This window comes from Hirsutella rhossiliensis, assembly GCF_020360975.1.
Source record: "Hirsutella rhossiliensis strain HR02 chromosome Unknown scaffold00018, whole genome shotgun sequence".
NCBI lineage: Eukaryota > Fungi > Ascomycota > Sordariomycetes > Hypocreales > Ophiocordycipitaceae > Hirsutella > Hirsutella rhossiliensis.
In genome coordinates, this window is record NW_025408684.1 from 659,390 (window position 1) to 675,039 (window position 15,650).

Here is a 15,650-nt window from a genome sequence, read left to right on the forward strand (position 1 = left end):
TGAAGCGTCCCCTACGAGGTCACGCACAAGGACGAAGAAGAAGAGGCGATCTGCTGCCAAGGGGCGGGAAACAAAGGTCATACCCTCCAGCGTCCCTGGCGACCAGAGTACCACGAGTGATCGAGCAAAGGGCAGCACAGCAGGCCCTGCAGTCGCGGATCCGCCAGCTACTCCACCCCGGAGCAACCGAGTGCCTGCTGGTGGGAAGACGTGGGAAACACCCAAGTCTGGTGAGGATGAGTTTGTGGATGCCAGAAGCAGCCCCGAGCGACAATCACTCAAACCCCTCAAAACACGTGCTGTAGAGGCCCATGACGAAGAAGACGCGACGAATACGTCTTTTGCGTTTAGCGAAGGCGCGGAGAACGCTGCGGTAGAATTGGTCATCGAACTGGAATCGCGACGTTACGAACTGTCCGCGTCCGAAGGGGGGGAGAGCCCGAGGAATGATAGCACATCGGGTAGAGCGCAGAAGGATGAGTCTATCTTGCCACTGCCCGAGTCGTCACGAGGCCCGACAACGCGGAGGGAGTCGAGGAGACTAGTTTCCCTAGTTGTACCGTCCATGCCAGCCAAGGCTACTGACAAAGAGGTCGAAGGCGGAGCGAGACGGAAGAGGAAGAGGAGTGGCGTCAAATACCCCGAAAACCGCGGCAAGAGAAGGCGCTCAGAAGAGATAGAGGTAGCCCGGCCTGCGCACGAGCTGCCCAAATCTGTCTCGCCGGCGCCGTCTCCGCGACCCTCCCCTCAGCAAAAGGCCGAGACGGGCACGAGACGAAGCTCACGGAGACGGAGGTCACGTGCGGGCGCTACATCTGTTCCGGAGGCGGCGGTGTCATCAGAGGCTGAAGAGGCGGACCAAGAAAAAGCAGAGGCGGGCGTCGATGGCGGAGATACGGATGAAGAGCTCATGTCACAGCTGGTAACGGAGTCGTTTGCAGCGTCACGACAGAACGAGTCTCAAGAATCGACCAAGAGAGTGACGCGCCATGCGGCGAAGCAGAGGTCACTCAAGCTTGGGGAGGCAATGGATGCAACGACGGCGAGCCCAGCCAAGTCGGAGCGACGTGGCGGGCACGCAGATGAAGGCGAGGAAACGCCGACGATCCTGGGTACGCTACGAAGTGGGCTCGAGCAGCTGCGCAAGGCAGCGCTCGGGCGGGAGGTGGTGTACGAGTTGGAGGATGTGTTGATGGACCTGAAGCGAGAACTGTACGATGCGGAGAAGCGCGGCAGAGGAGGAAAGCGGAAGAGATCAGGGAGAGCTGCTCCCTGATGGCGCATGTATCATGGGCGTCTACTTTCAGGGCGACGAGCAGCTTTGGAGTTTGGGCGGGCCATGTTTGCCTTTTCTGTACTTGGCATGGGAAGATGAAGTGTACATGGATAGAAGAACAAGAAAGTACCGTAAGTTGACAGACATGAATGAGCACGACGCTTCCATGGCGAGGTTGAGGATTAGTCGAGGGAATGATTAGGGCGACAGGTTGTGGACTGACCAGTGGCGAGGACCCTAGCGGAGGCAAGACGGGAATAGGCAAGGACCCTGCGGACGTGGACGTGATCCAGGGCCGGGCAGATGAAGGAGGGTTGGTTGGTGGTCGAGACGAGGGGACGGTGGTGTCTACTGTAGGCCCGGCGTTTCCTATTAGGGCAAGCCGAGGGATGGATGAGCCCTCGTCGGAACAAGGTAGGTACCTACCTACCTCGGTACCTGGAGGCTCAAGTACATAACTACTTAGGTACCTAGGTAAGTACCTACCTGGGTAAGTATAGGTACATGCATGCAGTACCCAAGATGGTGTTTGTGGCCGCCATGACCGAGGAGTGGTTGGAGGAGGGTGAGCTTGCGCTTGAGGCCTTTGAGGTGCGCACAAGCCAACGCTTTGCACGGGCGTCCATCAAATCTCGTGTCCACGATGCTGGATCAAGGGGATCAAGGCGTCCATCAGGCCATGATTCGTCTTACTGTCTCGGCCGGCATGTCATGTCGGCGCGGCGGCCCGGCTTACATGCAAGGGTACCAACCAAGCAAGTACAGTATGTATGGAGGGGAGGTATGTTATGTTACTGTAAGAGCCAACAGAGAAAAACGGCCTCGTCAGCATAGAGCACCTGCTCTCTCTCTCTCTCTCTCTCTCTCTTGGTGCCCCGTCTCTTGGCCCCTCCCCGGCTTGTTCGAGGTTCGGCGAGTGACGTGTGCCGCGCCCTTTGTGCAGGGCACGACGACGTCGTCTTTGGGAGCCCGGGGATCCATGTTGCTGCATGCGAGTAAAAGGTGCATTTTTTTCGTTTCTCGGCTGCTGGTCATGTTTGGCCGAGAGGCGAGGGGGCGGGGGAGGGGGCGCCTAGTTTAAGCCCCTCAGCCCCCCACCCGGGTCCGCAGACAGGCCCCCCCCCCATGTCCGAAGAAACTTGCGTCCTTAATCCCCGGCATGACGTCGGTATTCCCCACGTTTGGTCGGCGGGTCCGTCGCATCTGGATTTTGCGCGACGTACTGTATGTACTCCGTATGTGAGTTACCGTTGCAGTACAGATCAAGCACGGAAAATGGCCCGTTCCACATGGCTTCAAGAGCAAGAGACAGACGGGCTGCAGCCTGGGGTGCAGCAGCAGCGGTCGCAGGGCTGACTTGGCACCTACTACAGGCAGGTACAGTGGCTACAGCGGATGGGGGAGAGGGAAATAGTGGCGCTCTGCCGCTGGAGATGGATCGGTGATGGCTGGCGGGTCCTGCAGCAGCGCCTAAAGCAGCCTCCGGGAGCTGCGCACAGTACGCGGTACCTGTACTATTGCTCTATTGCTGCCATGGCGCGGTACCTGATTGGTCAAAATCACGTGCGGGCAACCAACCGGTTGCTCAGTCAAAGAGATGAACAGCGAGCAGACTGAACAGACTGAATAGCATAAAAAAAGAAGTGCCCCAGGCCAGAGTTGAACTGGCGACCTTTCCAAGACACTTGCCGATTTCTGCAACTTTGCAGTTGAACTGCTCTACCGTTGAGCTACCGGGGCTTGGTGTCTGTTGTTGAAGATATTCGCGCCGCACCGCATTATAAGGATGCGCCCTGGCCCTGCACATGTACTCGATACCTGCCACAGGGCCCGCAAGCACTGTGTGCAGCCCCCCAGTGAGGCACGTTTTTTCCCCACTGCTTCTTAAGCCGAGGCACAGCAACAGCAACACATTGTGCCGTGCCGTCTTTTTCAAGCAATTGCCTGTCGGTGTTTCTACATCACGTCGACTGCGAATACTGTCGTATGGACGCATTCATGCTCGGTCCGCCATGCCGTGCGACGCTAAGCTGACGGAAATGCCTCTGCCCCCCAACCCATGGCCGAGGGAAGTTTGGCGGTGGATTCGCACTTTTTAGGTGCTTCTTGGCAGCGGAGACAGTTTCAAAACATCCATCCACCCGTGATCCGCCGAGACTCTCAAGGCAAAGGTTAATATCCCCCGCTCATCTTGGTCCCTGCGCCCTAGCCGGCTAGGCCGGCTTCCAGGTACCCCGGACGCCTCGAGAGCGAGGCGGTGGTGCCTGTTGCACGGCAGAGTCTTGGAAGCCTTCACGCACGCGGTGCGACTGGGTGGAGGCGTGGAGTAGTGTCTGTCCCGGGCTCTAAGACCTCGACATCTTATCCAGTAGAGTAGGCTTGCTTTGCTGTCTGTCATCCACATGGCAACGGGGGGGATAAATAGCCCCGGGTACCTTTTCCTCGGCAGCCGCATCCAAGCAAGACCAAACTTATAACCACTACCTTTTCCTCCTCCTCCTCCTTCTCCTCCTCCTCCTCCTCCTCCTCCCCGCCCTCCCTCTCCTCTTCGTCCCTCGCTGCTTGGACATCTGGCAGCCCTTTCTTTACAAGGCATCGGCTTCGACATCGGCCCCGACACCAACAACCATGGGCAACTACTTTGGCCTTCGCGGCCAAGCCCTCAACTGGGCCATTGGCGCCGTTGCCGGCTGCGACTTTCTCCTCTTCGGTTACGGTACATCCCCAAACAGGCCTGCCCTTTCTCAAAGCCTTCGTCGCGACTGACAGCTATCTAGACCAAGGTGTCATGGGCGGCCTCTTGACCCTGCCCGTCTTCCTCGAACAGTTCCCCGACATCAACGACAAGGATCCCGCCATCGCAAACGACCACGCCATGCAGTCCAACCGCTCCACCTATCAAGGCATTGCCATCGCCTCGTACAACCTGGGCTGCTTCATCGGCGCCGTCATCGCCATCTTCATCGGGAACCCCCTCGGCCGCCGGCGCATGATTTTCCTCGGCACCGCCATCATGGTCGTCGGCGCCGCCCTCCAGGCCTCGGCCTTTAAGCTCGAGCACTTCATCATCGGCCGCATCATCACCGGCCTCGGCAACGGCGGCAACACCTCCACCGTTCCTATGTGGCAGTCGGAGACGTGCTCGGCCCACAAGCGCGGCAAGCTCGTCATGATTGAAGGCGCCCTCATCACCGGCGGCATCACCATTTCCTACTGGGTCGACCTCGGCCTCTCCTTTGCCCCCGGCTCCGTCGCCTGGCGCTTCCCTCTCGCCTTCCAGATCGTCTTTTGCCTCTTCATCCTCGCCTTTGTCCTCGACCTGCCCGAGTCCCCCCGCTGGCTCATCCTCAAGGGTCGCGACGACGAGGCCCGCCGCGTCATTGCAGCCGTCGCCAATGTCAGCGACGACGACAAGTACGTCGACAACGAGCTGCTCGCCATCAAGGAGACGGTGGCAGAGATGAGCAAGGGCTCCTACTCCGATCTCTTCGCTTGCGACAGGAACCGCACCCTGCACCGAACCCTCATCGCCTACTTTAACCAGATGTTCCAGCAGATTTCCGGCATCAACCTCATCACCTACTACGCCGCCAAGATCTACTCGGATCTCGGCATGTCGCCCTTCATGTCCCGCCTGCTCGCCGCCCTCAATGGAACCGAGTACTTCATCGCTTCCTGGCCCGCCGTCTTCCTCGTCGAGCGTGTCGGCCGTCGCAAGCTCATGCTCTTCGGCGCCGCCGGTCAAGCCATTACCATGGCCATCCTGGCCGGCGTCAACTCGAGGCCCACCGAGAAACCCTATCAGATCGCCGGCATCGTCTTCCTCTTTGTCTTCAACACCTTCTTCGCCATCGGCTGGCTCGGCATGACTTGGCTGTACCCGGCCGAGATCACGCCCCTGCGCACCCGCGCTCCTGCAAACGCCCTTTCGACGTCGTCCAACTGGATTTTCAACTTCTTGGTAAGCCCCTGTCCCCTCTCTTCTCCTCTCTTCTTCTTCGTGGACAAGGTCTGATGGCTTGAAACAAACAGGTCGTCATGATTACACCCGTGGCCTTCCAGAATATCCAGTACAAGACATATCTTGTGTTTGCCGTCATCAACGCCTTTATGGTCCCGTCGGTCTACTTCTTCTTCCCTGAAACGGCGTACCGGTCGCTGGAGGAGATGGACACCATCTTCCAAAAGGTTTCGGGCTGGAAGGGCGCATTTACTGTCATCCGTCAAGCCGAGATTGAGCCGCGCCGTTACGGCAAGAACGGCGAGCTGCTTCTTGCCATTGATGAGAAGGCCGGGACGGAGCATCACAATGCCAGCACGAGCGACACAAACGCCGTCGCCAACACGGGCATGTTTACCAAGGCCGATGAAGAGACGCAGCGGCCGCACCACTGAGCTGGCGGCCGCTTTATTTTCTTTTTTCTTGTCCATTTTCTCTGCCTATATAAAAGCCACCTGGGATGCCTCGAGTTCAAGGATTCTACAGCGTGGCGAGGTGGATGTATATACGAATATGTCGCGACGAGTGTTGGATGAGGACCATGTTCATATACCCTATTTTTTCTCTCTTTTCAATTTTGGACCTGATGCTTTGTTGGACTGGTCCGCATTCCACCCGGAGAAGGAGACGCACGAAACAGTCGTCTTGGCGAAGACCGAGACATTTGCCCTATGCCACTCGCTCCTCTATGCCGTTGTCTCAACCATGACAAGTGTCGTCTCGGCAACGCTGCCACTGCCGAAGTCAAAAGGACACGGGCGTGGAGGGGAAGGAGAGGCATGGGCGCTCTGGAGATGGGCGGGGCTTCTGTTGAGCGAGTAAGCAGACATGTACTTGGTACACGGGAGTCTCTGGTCGAGTGGACGGGTAGATGTGAAGCTGCACAGCATCGTCGCCTCGTCAAAGTGACCAAGTTAGAGCTTAATTCGCTGAAGCGCATGACAGAATTACCCAAGGGGCCGGAAGAAGGATCAAAAAGGCCCCGGAAGCAACGATAGCTCTGCTCTCCCTCGTGCCTGTCAGTCATGGCGATACGGTGAGGGGTAATTAACTACGTAACTGCCTGTACTGTACTCCGTACGTACGAGTGGATTCGATGAGGCCTAATTACCGGTACTCCCTAATTACTCCCTACTCCCTACTCCGTAGAGCTACCCCGCCATTGTCTCGTCCGCTCTGGGCAACCCCCGTCTCTTTCATCATCCCCACTCCCATCATTCACACAAACGTCCTCCATCGCCTTTTGCCACCCCTGCGTCCCGCTCCTTGTCTGCCCCGACGCCCCTCGCCCGGCATCGCCTGTCCGGCCCCCGTCTCCGGGAAACACCTTGGAGGCTTTCCGAAACGACACTGCACCCCGACGACAGAGCGAGCATCCACGCGCAAATCCAGCCATCATGGTGGATAGGCCAAACAAGCCCACGGCCCTCGCCGCAACCCCTGGCCTTCCCCCGCAGGCCCAGGTCACCATCTCCGACGACAACGCCCGTGTTGCCGCCCTGCTGCCCACGGGTGAGAGCGTCGAGGTTCTACTCTTTGGCGCCACTGTCCTGAGTTGGAAGGATGCCGCCGGCGACGAGAAGCTGTGGCTGAGCGAGGCTTCCAAGCTAGATGGCTCCAAGGGTGTGAGGGGAGGCATCCCCATAGTCTTTCCGGTAAGACGCTGCCACGGATATGCCAGCCCAGCGATTATCGACTAATGGACTTCACCCCCTTCTTGCAGTTGTTTGGTCCTCCCAACGCCGACCACCCAGCCACCTCCAAGTTGCCCCAGCACGGCTTCGCCCGCACCGCGAGGTGGGAGTACCTGGGCAAGTCCACCAGCGAGGGGTCCAGCTCGAGCGTCAAGCTCGACTTTGGCCTCTCGTCCGAGAATCTTGATGATGCTACCCGCGCCGCTTGGCCCTACAAATTTGGCCTGCTGTACAGCGTCACCCTGGACCGCGAGAGCCTCAACACGACGCTCGTCATCTCCAACCAAGGCGACGAGTCGTTTGACCTCCAGACCCTCTTGCACACGTACTTTAGAGTCAAGGTAAGGCACTATGCCCCCAGTTCCCCACCGCCCGGGCCCAGAACGGTGCGTCGTATGCCAAGCATGTCACTGATGGCATGACAGGACATAACGTCGGTACGAATCAGCGGTTTCGAGGATTCTTCGTACGTCGACAAGGTTGACGGCGCCAAAGCCAAGACAGAGGCGTCCGCACCTGTCACCTTCTCCGGCGAGGCCGACCGCGTCTACACCCCCGCCAAGGGACCCGGGCACCCCGTCATTGTCTCCGATGACGGACAGCCGCGCTTCCGCATCGTACGAGATAACCTCGACCAAGTGGTTATATGGAACCCTTGGGCGGACAAGGCCGAGGGCATGTCCGACTTCGTGCCCAAGAGCGGCTACAAGAACATGGTGTGCGTCGAGGCCGGCAGCGTCAAGGGATGGCAGAAGCTGGACAAGAGCGACACGTTTGAGGCTGCGCAGACGATTTTTCTGTCCTGAGAAGGCCGGCGACACTCTGGCCAGCCGGATTTAAAGCCGTCGGCAAGGGAGACGCGGCGACGCGCATCACCGAACATACGTAGGGGAGGCAGGATTGAAGCAATGGGTGTGGGCGATGGGCGGCGGGCAAGTAAGTGGGCATCACAGAGGGGGCTGTGAAAAAGAGAAGGCGACTCAGATATTCGCCCCGCGGGCACTGAAATCTGGCCCGGATGAGATGCATCTTCACGTTATGTTCCTACTGTATTTGACTTATACATGCAGAGAATTTCTTTCATTTTTCCAATCTGCACGTGCGACACGTACCAAAAACACCGTGTACTACTCTTCGTCGCCAACAACGTCGATTGAATGCCGCGCGTGACTTGGCAGAGCCTTGGATGGCTGACTGGGCAGAGGAGGAGTGGGCCGGTGCCGAGACCCCTTTTCCCCTTTCACCCCCCGTCTTTTCTTGCCCTCACGCGGACCAGCATTCTCTCTAGTCGTCGGCGTGACTTGATGACGCCCAAGCCCTTTCCCTCGTCGTGCCGCCTCCTCACGTCGACGACAGCTTCTGCTCCTGAGAATAGTGGTCGGCAATGAGAAAGGCGAGCTCGAGGGCTTGCTTCTCGTTGAGGCGGGGGTCGCAGAAGGAGGTGTAGTTTGTCGACAGGTCATCCTCTGCCAGCCCCTCGCTGCCGCCCAGGCACTCGGTCACGGCGTCGCCGGTGAGCTCGAGGTGGACGCCGCCGAGGTAGCTGCCCTGCTCCTTGTGGATGCGCAGCGACTCCTGCAGCTCACGGTAAATGTCGTTGAAGCGGCGCGTCTTGATGCCCGCGGGGGTGGACAGGGTGTTGCCGTGCATGGGGTCGCACTGCCAGACGACGCAGCGGGCGTACTCGGAGTCCTCGACGGCGCGGATGTGCTGCGGGAGGAGCTCGGCGACGCGGCCGGCGCCGTAGCGCGTGATGAGCGTGATCTTGCCGGGCTCGCGGCTCGGGTTTAGGGTGCGCAGGAGGGCGAGGAGGTCGGCCGTCGGCGTGGTGGGCCCAACCTTGATGCCGATGGGATTGGCAATGCCGCGGAAGAACTCGACGTGGGCGTGGTCCAGCTGGCGCGTGCGGTCGCCGATCCAGACAAAGTGCGCCGACGTGTCGTAGTACTCGCTCTTGCCGGCCTCGGGCCTGCCCCCGTCATGATGCAGCGGCAGCTGCGCGGGGCTGGACATGGTGCTGCTGCTGTTACTGCCGCCGCTGCCGCCGCCAAAGCCGAACCCACCGGGGGGCGGAGGCTGCTCGAGAAGACGCGTCAGGGGCTGCTCGTACTCGAGGAGAAGGCCCTCGTGGCTGGTGAAGAGGTCGACGGTGTCGAGCTCGCCGGGGCGGGCGTTGATGACCTGCAGGAAGCGGAGCGTCTGCTGGATGCTGTTGGCGATGGCCGAGTACTTTTGCTTGAGGACGGGGTCCTTGACGTGGCCGAGGCCCCAGTCGAGAGGGCGGTGGAGGTCGGCGATGCCCGAGGCGATGGCGGCGCGGATGTAGTTGAGGGTGGCGGCCGAGTGGTGGTAGGCCCTGGGGGGTTGGGTTGGGTTGGCATCGACCGTCTGCAGGTCTTCACGCGGCGGGACGACGACTTACTTGAGCAGACGAGAGGGGTCAATGTCGCGCTCGTCGACGCGGTAGCCGTTGAGAATGTCGCCGCGGAAGCTAGGGATCTCGTTGCCCTGAACCACCTCGGTCGGGCTGGAGCGAGGCTTGGCGTACTGGCCAGCCATGCGGCCGATGCGGACGACGCGCTTGTTGGTGCCCCAGATAAGGACGACGCTCATCTGCAGCAGCAGCTTGATCTTGGACTCGATGGCGCCCTGCTCGCAGTAGTCGAAGAGCTCGGCGCAGTCGCCGCCCTGGAGGAGAAAGGCCTTGCCGTGGGCGACGTCGCGCAGCTGGGCCTTGAGGGTGAGGATCTCGTTGGGGTGGACGAGGGGCGGCATGCGCGCGAGCTCGCCGGCGGCGCGCGAGAGCTTGTCGGCGTCAGGATACTGGGGCGCCTGCCGGATGGGCTTGGAGCGCCACGACGAGGGGCTCCATGGCTCGTCTTGGTGCTGTTGCGCTGGGCCTCCTGCCTGTCCCCGTTGCTGCGGGGGCTGAGCATCGGGGGCCATGGCTGACGAGGGAGGCTCGGCTGGGCTCGGCTGTGTGAGAAGAGGCGAAGCGCCGGCAGCGACAGAGGCGGAAAAGGGGGTTGATGATGGTGGTGGTGGTGGTCGTCGTCGTCGTCGGTGGGCGTGAAAAGATGTGCCGAGTTTGTATGTACAGCCAGTCACCGCCGTGGCAAGATGGTCAGAGAGGTGCCGATGGTCAATTGCGCATCCTGCTCTCTCCTGCTCTCAGCAAAAGAGGATCGAAACACACACAAAGGAGAGGATTGTGACGCTGACTCTGGGGAAAAGGTGGGCCGATATTATGTTGACAGCTCTTTAGGGAAGTGAGTCAGAGCAGCCTCGGTGGTGAGCCCGAATTGGCCAATCAGTAACGGCAATTTTCGAGGATCAAGCTAAGTCGTGAGAGCGGTCTGTATCGGAGCTTCACCGCAGTCTAGATACCCGTCAAAACAAATAGATATAACACCTGCAAGCCCAAGTCCTACTGTGCAAGATGATACAGGACACGGGCGAGGCAAGTCAAGCCGGTGCAGCGGCTGGGCGTCTTGGCCGCCCCGCCAGGCGCATAAACCCCGCCTTGTCATAAGTTGATAAGGCTCGGCTTGCATCATTTCTCTTCTTCATCCGCGACAGCGAAATCAACACAGCCAGCTCCCGCACAGCCAGCTCCCGCACCAACCACTTCGCCATCATGGCAGACAACCGCCCCCCCGCCGACGTCGACGACGAGCTCCCCGCCTCTTCGACCGCCAAGTCGGCCGAGGACCGCAAGGCCGCCTCGGCCCTCGCCAGCCTCGACGCCAGCCACGACGATGCCGCCGCCACCGCCAGCAAGCACGTCGACCGCCGCGCCGTCGATGAGGCCATGAAGCGCCTCGGCGGCGTCGTGCCCTCCTCCTCCTCCTCCGCTGCCGCTGCCGCCTCCTCCAAGGCCAAGGCCGCCGCCGCCGCATCTCCCGTCAAGAACGTAAAGGTGGATGCTGCCGACGTTGCCCTCGTCGTCGACCAGCTCGAGCTGCCCCGCCCCAAGGCGACGGAGCTCCTCAAGGCACACGACGGTGACGCCGTAAAGGCCATGCGGGCCTACATCAGCGCATAGGACTCGAGGGCCGGGCCGCTTCACGTCCCTTGCGAGACGACAGACTCGGCCGCCCAGCACGATGCGCGGCATTCTCTTTCAGAATCACACACGTCCGGAGCCGACGAGCCAGCACCTCCCGAGAATAGTTATACTCGGCCAACATTTTCTCCTCTCGAAATGGAATGGACCGCCCTCGACGATAACACGAAACAGTATCATGGTGCACTTTTCGGTCAGGGTTGGACCCGTCCTGCTGAGTGGGTGCCCCGTCACCGACGCACAATTTTCTTGCACGACGATGGTATCCCGCCGATGCAATCCCTGGCAAGATTCAATATATACAGGCTCTGTGTTTGCGGTGCAAACCTCGCTGCACTTGGTGTGACCATAGCAATTGATGGACTTGGGGCGCCACGCACGCTGGCACTGGGCGAGGCACCGGCTTCCGCGATATCAAGTCGAGCATATAGAGTGGGATAATCAGTTCTTGCTTCTCCTGTAGCATACCTACAACAAATGCAACCGATGCCTTGGGATTCCAGTCTTCAAGGCCGGTTCCAACACGCCCAAACACGCCGTGAGAATTCAGTCGTCAATAAATCCCTTTGCCCGAGCCTCATTTGCTCCCCGCCACCGCTGCCTCAACCCCATGTCCTGGACAGCGGGCTGCCAATCTTGGGGGCAAACTGCAAGCTCTTGCGCCGCGCCGCCATAAGCCGCATCAGCACCTGCTCGTCCTTGTCCCTGGCGAGGATGCCCTCGCCCATGTCGCGATACTGGTTCCGCTTGGGCGGGCAGGTCCGCGTCACGAGGGCCTGCCCTGCCGGCGACGAGTCGACGTAATCGTCGTCATGCTCGTCGTCGTCGCCGTACGGCGTCTCCGGCAGCTCGGCCGCGTACCGCGCCACGGCCTCGGGGGCAGGCGTCTTGGGCACGGGGGTCAACAAGACACACGACCATTCCAGGTCGTCGTCGTCCGCGTCGCCCTGCTCGTCCTGGTCCGAGGGAGTACGCATCCATATGGTGCTGTCTCGGCGGTTCGCTGGCGAGTTGGGCGTCCGCGACGACGCCCCCTTGGCTGGGCTGCTGACGACGGTGCCGTTCAGGTTGGCCAGGGCTTTTGGCTCCATGCTCTTACGCCGGCGAGCGCCTCCGCGCGGCATGTTGCTCGTGTCAATGTAAAAGGGCGCTTCGTCGAGCCACTCGTTCTCTCGCTCGCAACTGTAGCCCCTTGTCAGTTATGCATGCCTGGCTTGCCCTCCTCCCGTGGGTCAACACTTACTCGAGAACCCAGCTGACGCCTACGCAGTGGACCAGACCGTTGGCCCATCGCACCTTTTCCAGCGTGCGCTTGCCGCCGTCCTTGTAGACGACGTGCGTGATGCCCACCTTGTTGGACGACGCCTCGCCGTCGGTAGGGCTCGTGGGGTTCCAGTGCCATGTCTTGACGCAGCGGGCGCCCATCTGGCCGAGCAGCTCGACAAAGATGCCGCTCGCATCCGCGCCCTCGGTCGTGTGCACGTCGACAAAGACGACGGCGCCCCGGAGCAGGGCCGGGTTCAGGTCCCGGCGAGGCGTCCTTGCGGGCGTTCCCATGGTGGACCACATGTCCGTCTTTGATGGCGTGACCGGGGCGCATGGCGGCGTGATACGCTCCTCCTCCGCCAAGGCGCTCCCAGCATTCTTATCTTTGGATGGCGAATACGAAATGACAGTCGCGCTTCGGGACAGGCTGCCGGGGCGTCTGTGAGAGACGCGCGAGGCGCTCAAGCTGCGCTTCTTCAGCGGACTCGGCGTCGAGTCGTCGGCGGGCTTCAGAGGCACCTTTGTTGTCGTGAAAAACGTCTTGAGCGGCCTCTGGGGTCGAGCGGGCGTCACGGGTGCAGTAGTCCGGCTGTGCACGGCCGGCAGCTCCATGGGCGTTTCGTTCTCGTCGCCGTATTCTTGGCTGGCCTCGGACAGGCTGTCGTCAAACGACTGACCGTTGACGACGGCATCGATCTGTTCCGGCTCCATGGCTGACATGTCGTTGGCCTCTTGGGCCAGAGCAACATCCTCTTCGGTAATCATGATCTCGTCCAGGGGCGTCTCCAGTGCTTCATCGTCGCCGGCAGCCTCTCCCTCGATGATGTCCTCGACGTCCAAGACATTGTCAGTGTGGACCAGCATCTCGTCGTCAAAGAAGCTGCCCTTGAAAGGCGAGTCTTCGAATGCAAGTTGTTCCCCCGAAGCCGCCTGTGGCTCATTGACGGTCTCGCCCGTCTCATTCGGGGTCTCGAGGGCCTCAACCGCTCCGCCAGCGATGGGCTTGACGGGGCTGACCGTCGACCAGGAGCCGAACTGCTCGGCCAGAGAAGTCAGCCCAATGGTCGATCTGCGAGAGTCGTTTGGCCTCCAGAGGTTTCCTTTGGGCGTCTGCGTGGGCCGAGCAGGCGTCGGGGCCATATATTCGACACGAGCGGATGGCTCGTCCTCGTCCTCGGACTCCGACTGGAGATCGTGGCAGGGATCCATGTCCTTTTCCCGAAGCTGGAACATGGGGTTTCCCTGTGTTGGGGCCTCCTCGGCTTGTGGTAGTAGCTCTGCCGATTCTTCCATCTCGGCAACAATCTCGTCCAGAGCCATGGGGTCAACGTCGTCATCTTCCGGGGCGTAGACTGACTCCACGCCCGACGGCTCAGGGAAGAGGAATGCCGCTTCTTCAGTCCGATTCGCCGGCTCTGTCGGATCGGCAATTTCCGCCGCTTCGTGCACGAGCTGGATTACCTCTTCCTCCGGCTCCTCCTCCTCCTCCTCCTCGACGATCGCTTCCGCCTCCTCGCGCAGGGCAGGATCGATGTGGCGAGGCAAAACAGAAGAGAGACGGCCGGAGAAAGGCGGTTTCTCAGTCGAATCGCTGTACAAGTTCCCATTGTCCACGTCTTCAGTGACACAATTCTCCGCCATGAGCTTCTGCGATGGGCGGGTCCCCGCTGGGCGGGAGGGCGTGGCCATGACCAGCGGTTGCATTTCAGGCGACTCGCCCAGGCAAGAAGCACCGCGAGGCCGTGGTTCGGTCAAGGGCCTCCAGCCTGGCATGGCTCGTTTTGCCGGTGACTGGAACAGGGAATTTCTAAAGGCCGATTGAGAATGAAGAGGTTTGCCGCTGGCAGCGGTCGATGGCAAGTTGAGGCCCTTGATGGGAGACTGCAGTCGCTTGGCAGCAGACTGGAGAAGGGGCGTTCTCAGCCCAGGCGCCTGACCCGGGAGCTCGATGTGGTGGTCTGAGGTCTTGACCGCGGATCCCGGTACTGGTGCCAGGCCCATACGCTTCGCCGGAGATTTCAACGAATCCTTGACCGGCGACGAGGGTAGCCGCCTGGGTGGTGACCCCAGCGAGGAAGAAGCGGCGGCGGCGACGGCATCCTGCGACGGCGCTGTCTTGGCCTCAATTGACTCCGACTTGGCCTGAGCGGACTCGCGTTTTCTGGTGCTGACAATGACGCCCGCCGGCGGCTTGATGGGGCTCACCATCATGGCCTTGACAGGCGTCTTGGTCTTTTCCGCGGCGAGCTCGTCCTCGGAGCTATCGCCGTCGCGCGTGATGGGCATTTGAGTCACCTTCTTGGGGCTCAGTGGTTTCTTTTGGCCGTCGTCACCAGTCGTCGTCGATGCGGCTGCTCTCGTGCTAGAACGAGCTGCCGTCATCGCGGCCCCTCCGCGGCGGGCGGGTCGACCGCGGAGGCCCGTCGCGACTGGTTCCTTGGGCTTCGGTTTGGGGCCCACGTTTTCCTTGTCAGGTTCCTGGAACTTGACCGTCTTTTTTGCTGCCGCCGGCTTGGCTGCTGTTCCGCCGTTTGTCCTTGCAACGGCCGCCGGCCGGCCTCGGGCCGTCTTCTTGGCCGCGTCCGCGGCCGGCTCTTTTGTTTCGGGTGCAGGCGTCTTCCTGGGTCGGCCACGAGCCCTTGCTGGCCCAGCGGCTTCTGGTTGCTCCGCCTCCTCTCTTCTGGGCGCTTCATCAGCCGTCTTCCTCGCTAGTGCTCCTCGGGCCCGCGTGGCCTTGGCCGGAGCGGGCGCCGGGGTCTCCTCTTGGGCTTCGACGCCCCTTCTCGGCCGTGCCCTGAGGGCTCTCGTGGCCGTTGCGCGTTGCTGGCTGCTGTCCTCGTTTTCGTTCTCATCCGCTCTCGTCTTTCGCTTGGCGGCTGTGCTCTTGGTGCCCGCCGTCGCCATTCCTGCCGTCCTTGCCTTGGCGGCCGACGTGACAATCTTGGTTGGCTGTTTGGTCGTTGCTTCGCCGGCTTTTGCAGCCGCCCGTGCACGGGTGATTCGCTTCGGAGGCGACTCCATGGTGAATGCGGCCGCGTATGTGTGTGTTTGCTGTGAATGGGGGTTGGTTAGTATGTAGGGGGGGGGAGAAAAGGGAAGAAGAGAAGATGGACGAGTAAAGACAAGAAATGCGGTGTTTTTACGTGTTGAATGCGGTGAATGCTGAGCCGGGGTATGGGGTATTTTGTTGTGTATTTACCCGCGAAGCGTGTTTAGGGCGTGTTGCTCGGCAACCAAGGGTGGGTCTGCGATGAGTTGTGTTGACAGGTGCCCACCCTGTACTCCGTACATGTACATACGTCAGTTCCCCCACACCGTTCGTCCGTTTCCCTCCTCGATCAACGCAGA

At 60.7% G+C, this 15,650-nt stretch overlaps 5 protein-coding genes and 1 non-coding gene across 6 annotated transcripts; 3 read left to right on the forward strand and 3 right to left on the reverse strand.

Annotated features, from left to right (window-relative positions):
- Positions 1-2,920: 2,920 nt before the first annotated feature.
- On the reverse strand, positions 2,921-3,016 carry HRG_12145. The gene has a single exon. It is a non-coding gene; the product is annotated as a tRNA-Cys (tRNA).
- Positions 3,017-3,904: 888 nt separating this feature from the next.
- On the forward strand, positions 3,905-5,671 carry HRG_10999 (sugar transporter domain-containing protein; the record flags this gene model as incomplete). The annotated part of the gene is made up of 3 exons (XM_044869469.1): positions 3,905-3,992; positions 4,054-5,237; positions 5,309-5,671. 3 exons carry the CDS (start codon positions 3,905-3,907, stop codon positions 5,669-5,671), a joined length of 1,635 nt encoding a protein of 544 aa, XP_044715420.1.
- A 1,002-nt stretch (positions 5,672-6,673) lies between these two features.
- Positions 6,674-7,776, forward strand: HRG_11000 (aldose 1-epimerase domain-containing protein; the record flags this gene model as incomplete). The annotated part of the gene is made up of 3 exons (XM_044869470.1): positions 6,674-6,931; positions 7,000-7,311; positions 7,396-7,776. 3 exons carry the CDS (start codon positions 6,674-6,676, stop codon positions 7,774-7,776), a joined length of 951 nt encoding a protein of 316 aa, XP_044715421.1.
- Positions 7,777-8,311: 535 nt separating this feature from the next.
- HRG_11001 (class-II DAHP synthetase family domain-containing protein) lies at positions 8,312-9,916 on the reverse strand (the record flags this gene model as incomplete). The annotated part of the gene is made up of 3 exons (XM_044869471.1): positions 8,312-8,939; positions 9,030-9,326; positions 9,393-9,916. 3 exons carry the CDS (start codon positions 9,914-9,916, stop codon positions 8,312-8,314), a joined length of 1,449 nt encoding a protein of 482 aa, XP_044715422.1.
- Positions 9,917-10,607: 691 nt separating this feature from the next.
- On the forward strand, positions 10,608-11,015 carry HRG_11002 (uncharacterized protein; the record flags this gene model as incomplete). Its single annotated transcript, XM_044869472.1, has 1 exon — positions 10,608-11,015. One exon carries the CDS (start codon positions 10,608-10,610, stop codon positions 11,013-11,015), a length of 408 nt encoding a protein of 135 aa, XP_044715423.1.
- A 623-nt stretch (positions 11,016-11,638) lies between these two features.
- Positions 11,639-15,323, reverse strand: HRG_11003 (Breast cancer suppressor protein BRCT; the record flags this gene model as incomplete). The annotated part of the gene is made up of 4 exons (XM_044869473.1): positions 11,639-12,218; positions 12,280-13,201; positions 13,256-15,035; positions 15,096-15,323. 4 exons carry the CDS (start codon positions 15,321-15,323, stop codon positions 11,639-11,641), a joined length of 3,510 nt encoding a protein of 1,169 aa, XP_044715424.1.
- Positions 15,324-15,650: the final 327 nt, after the last annotated feature.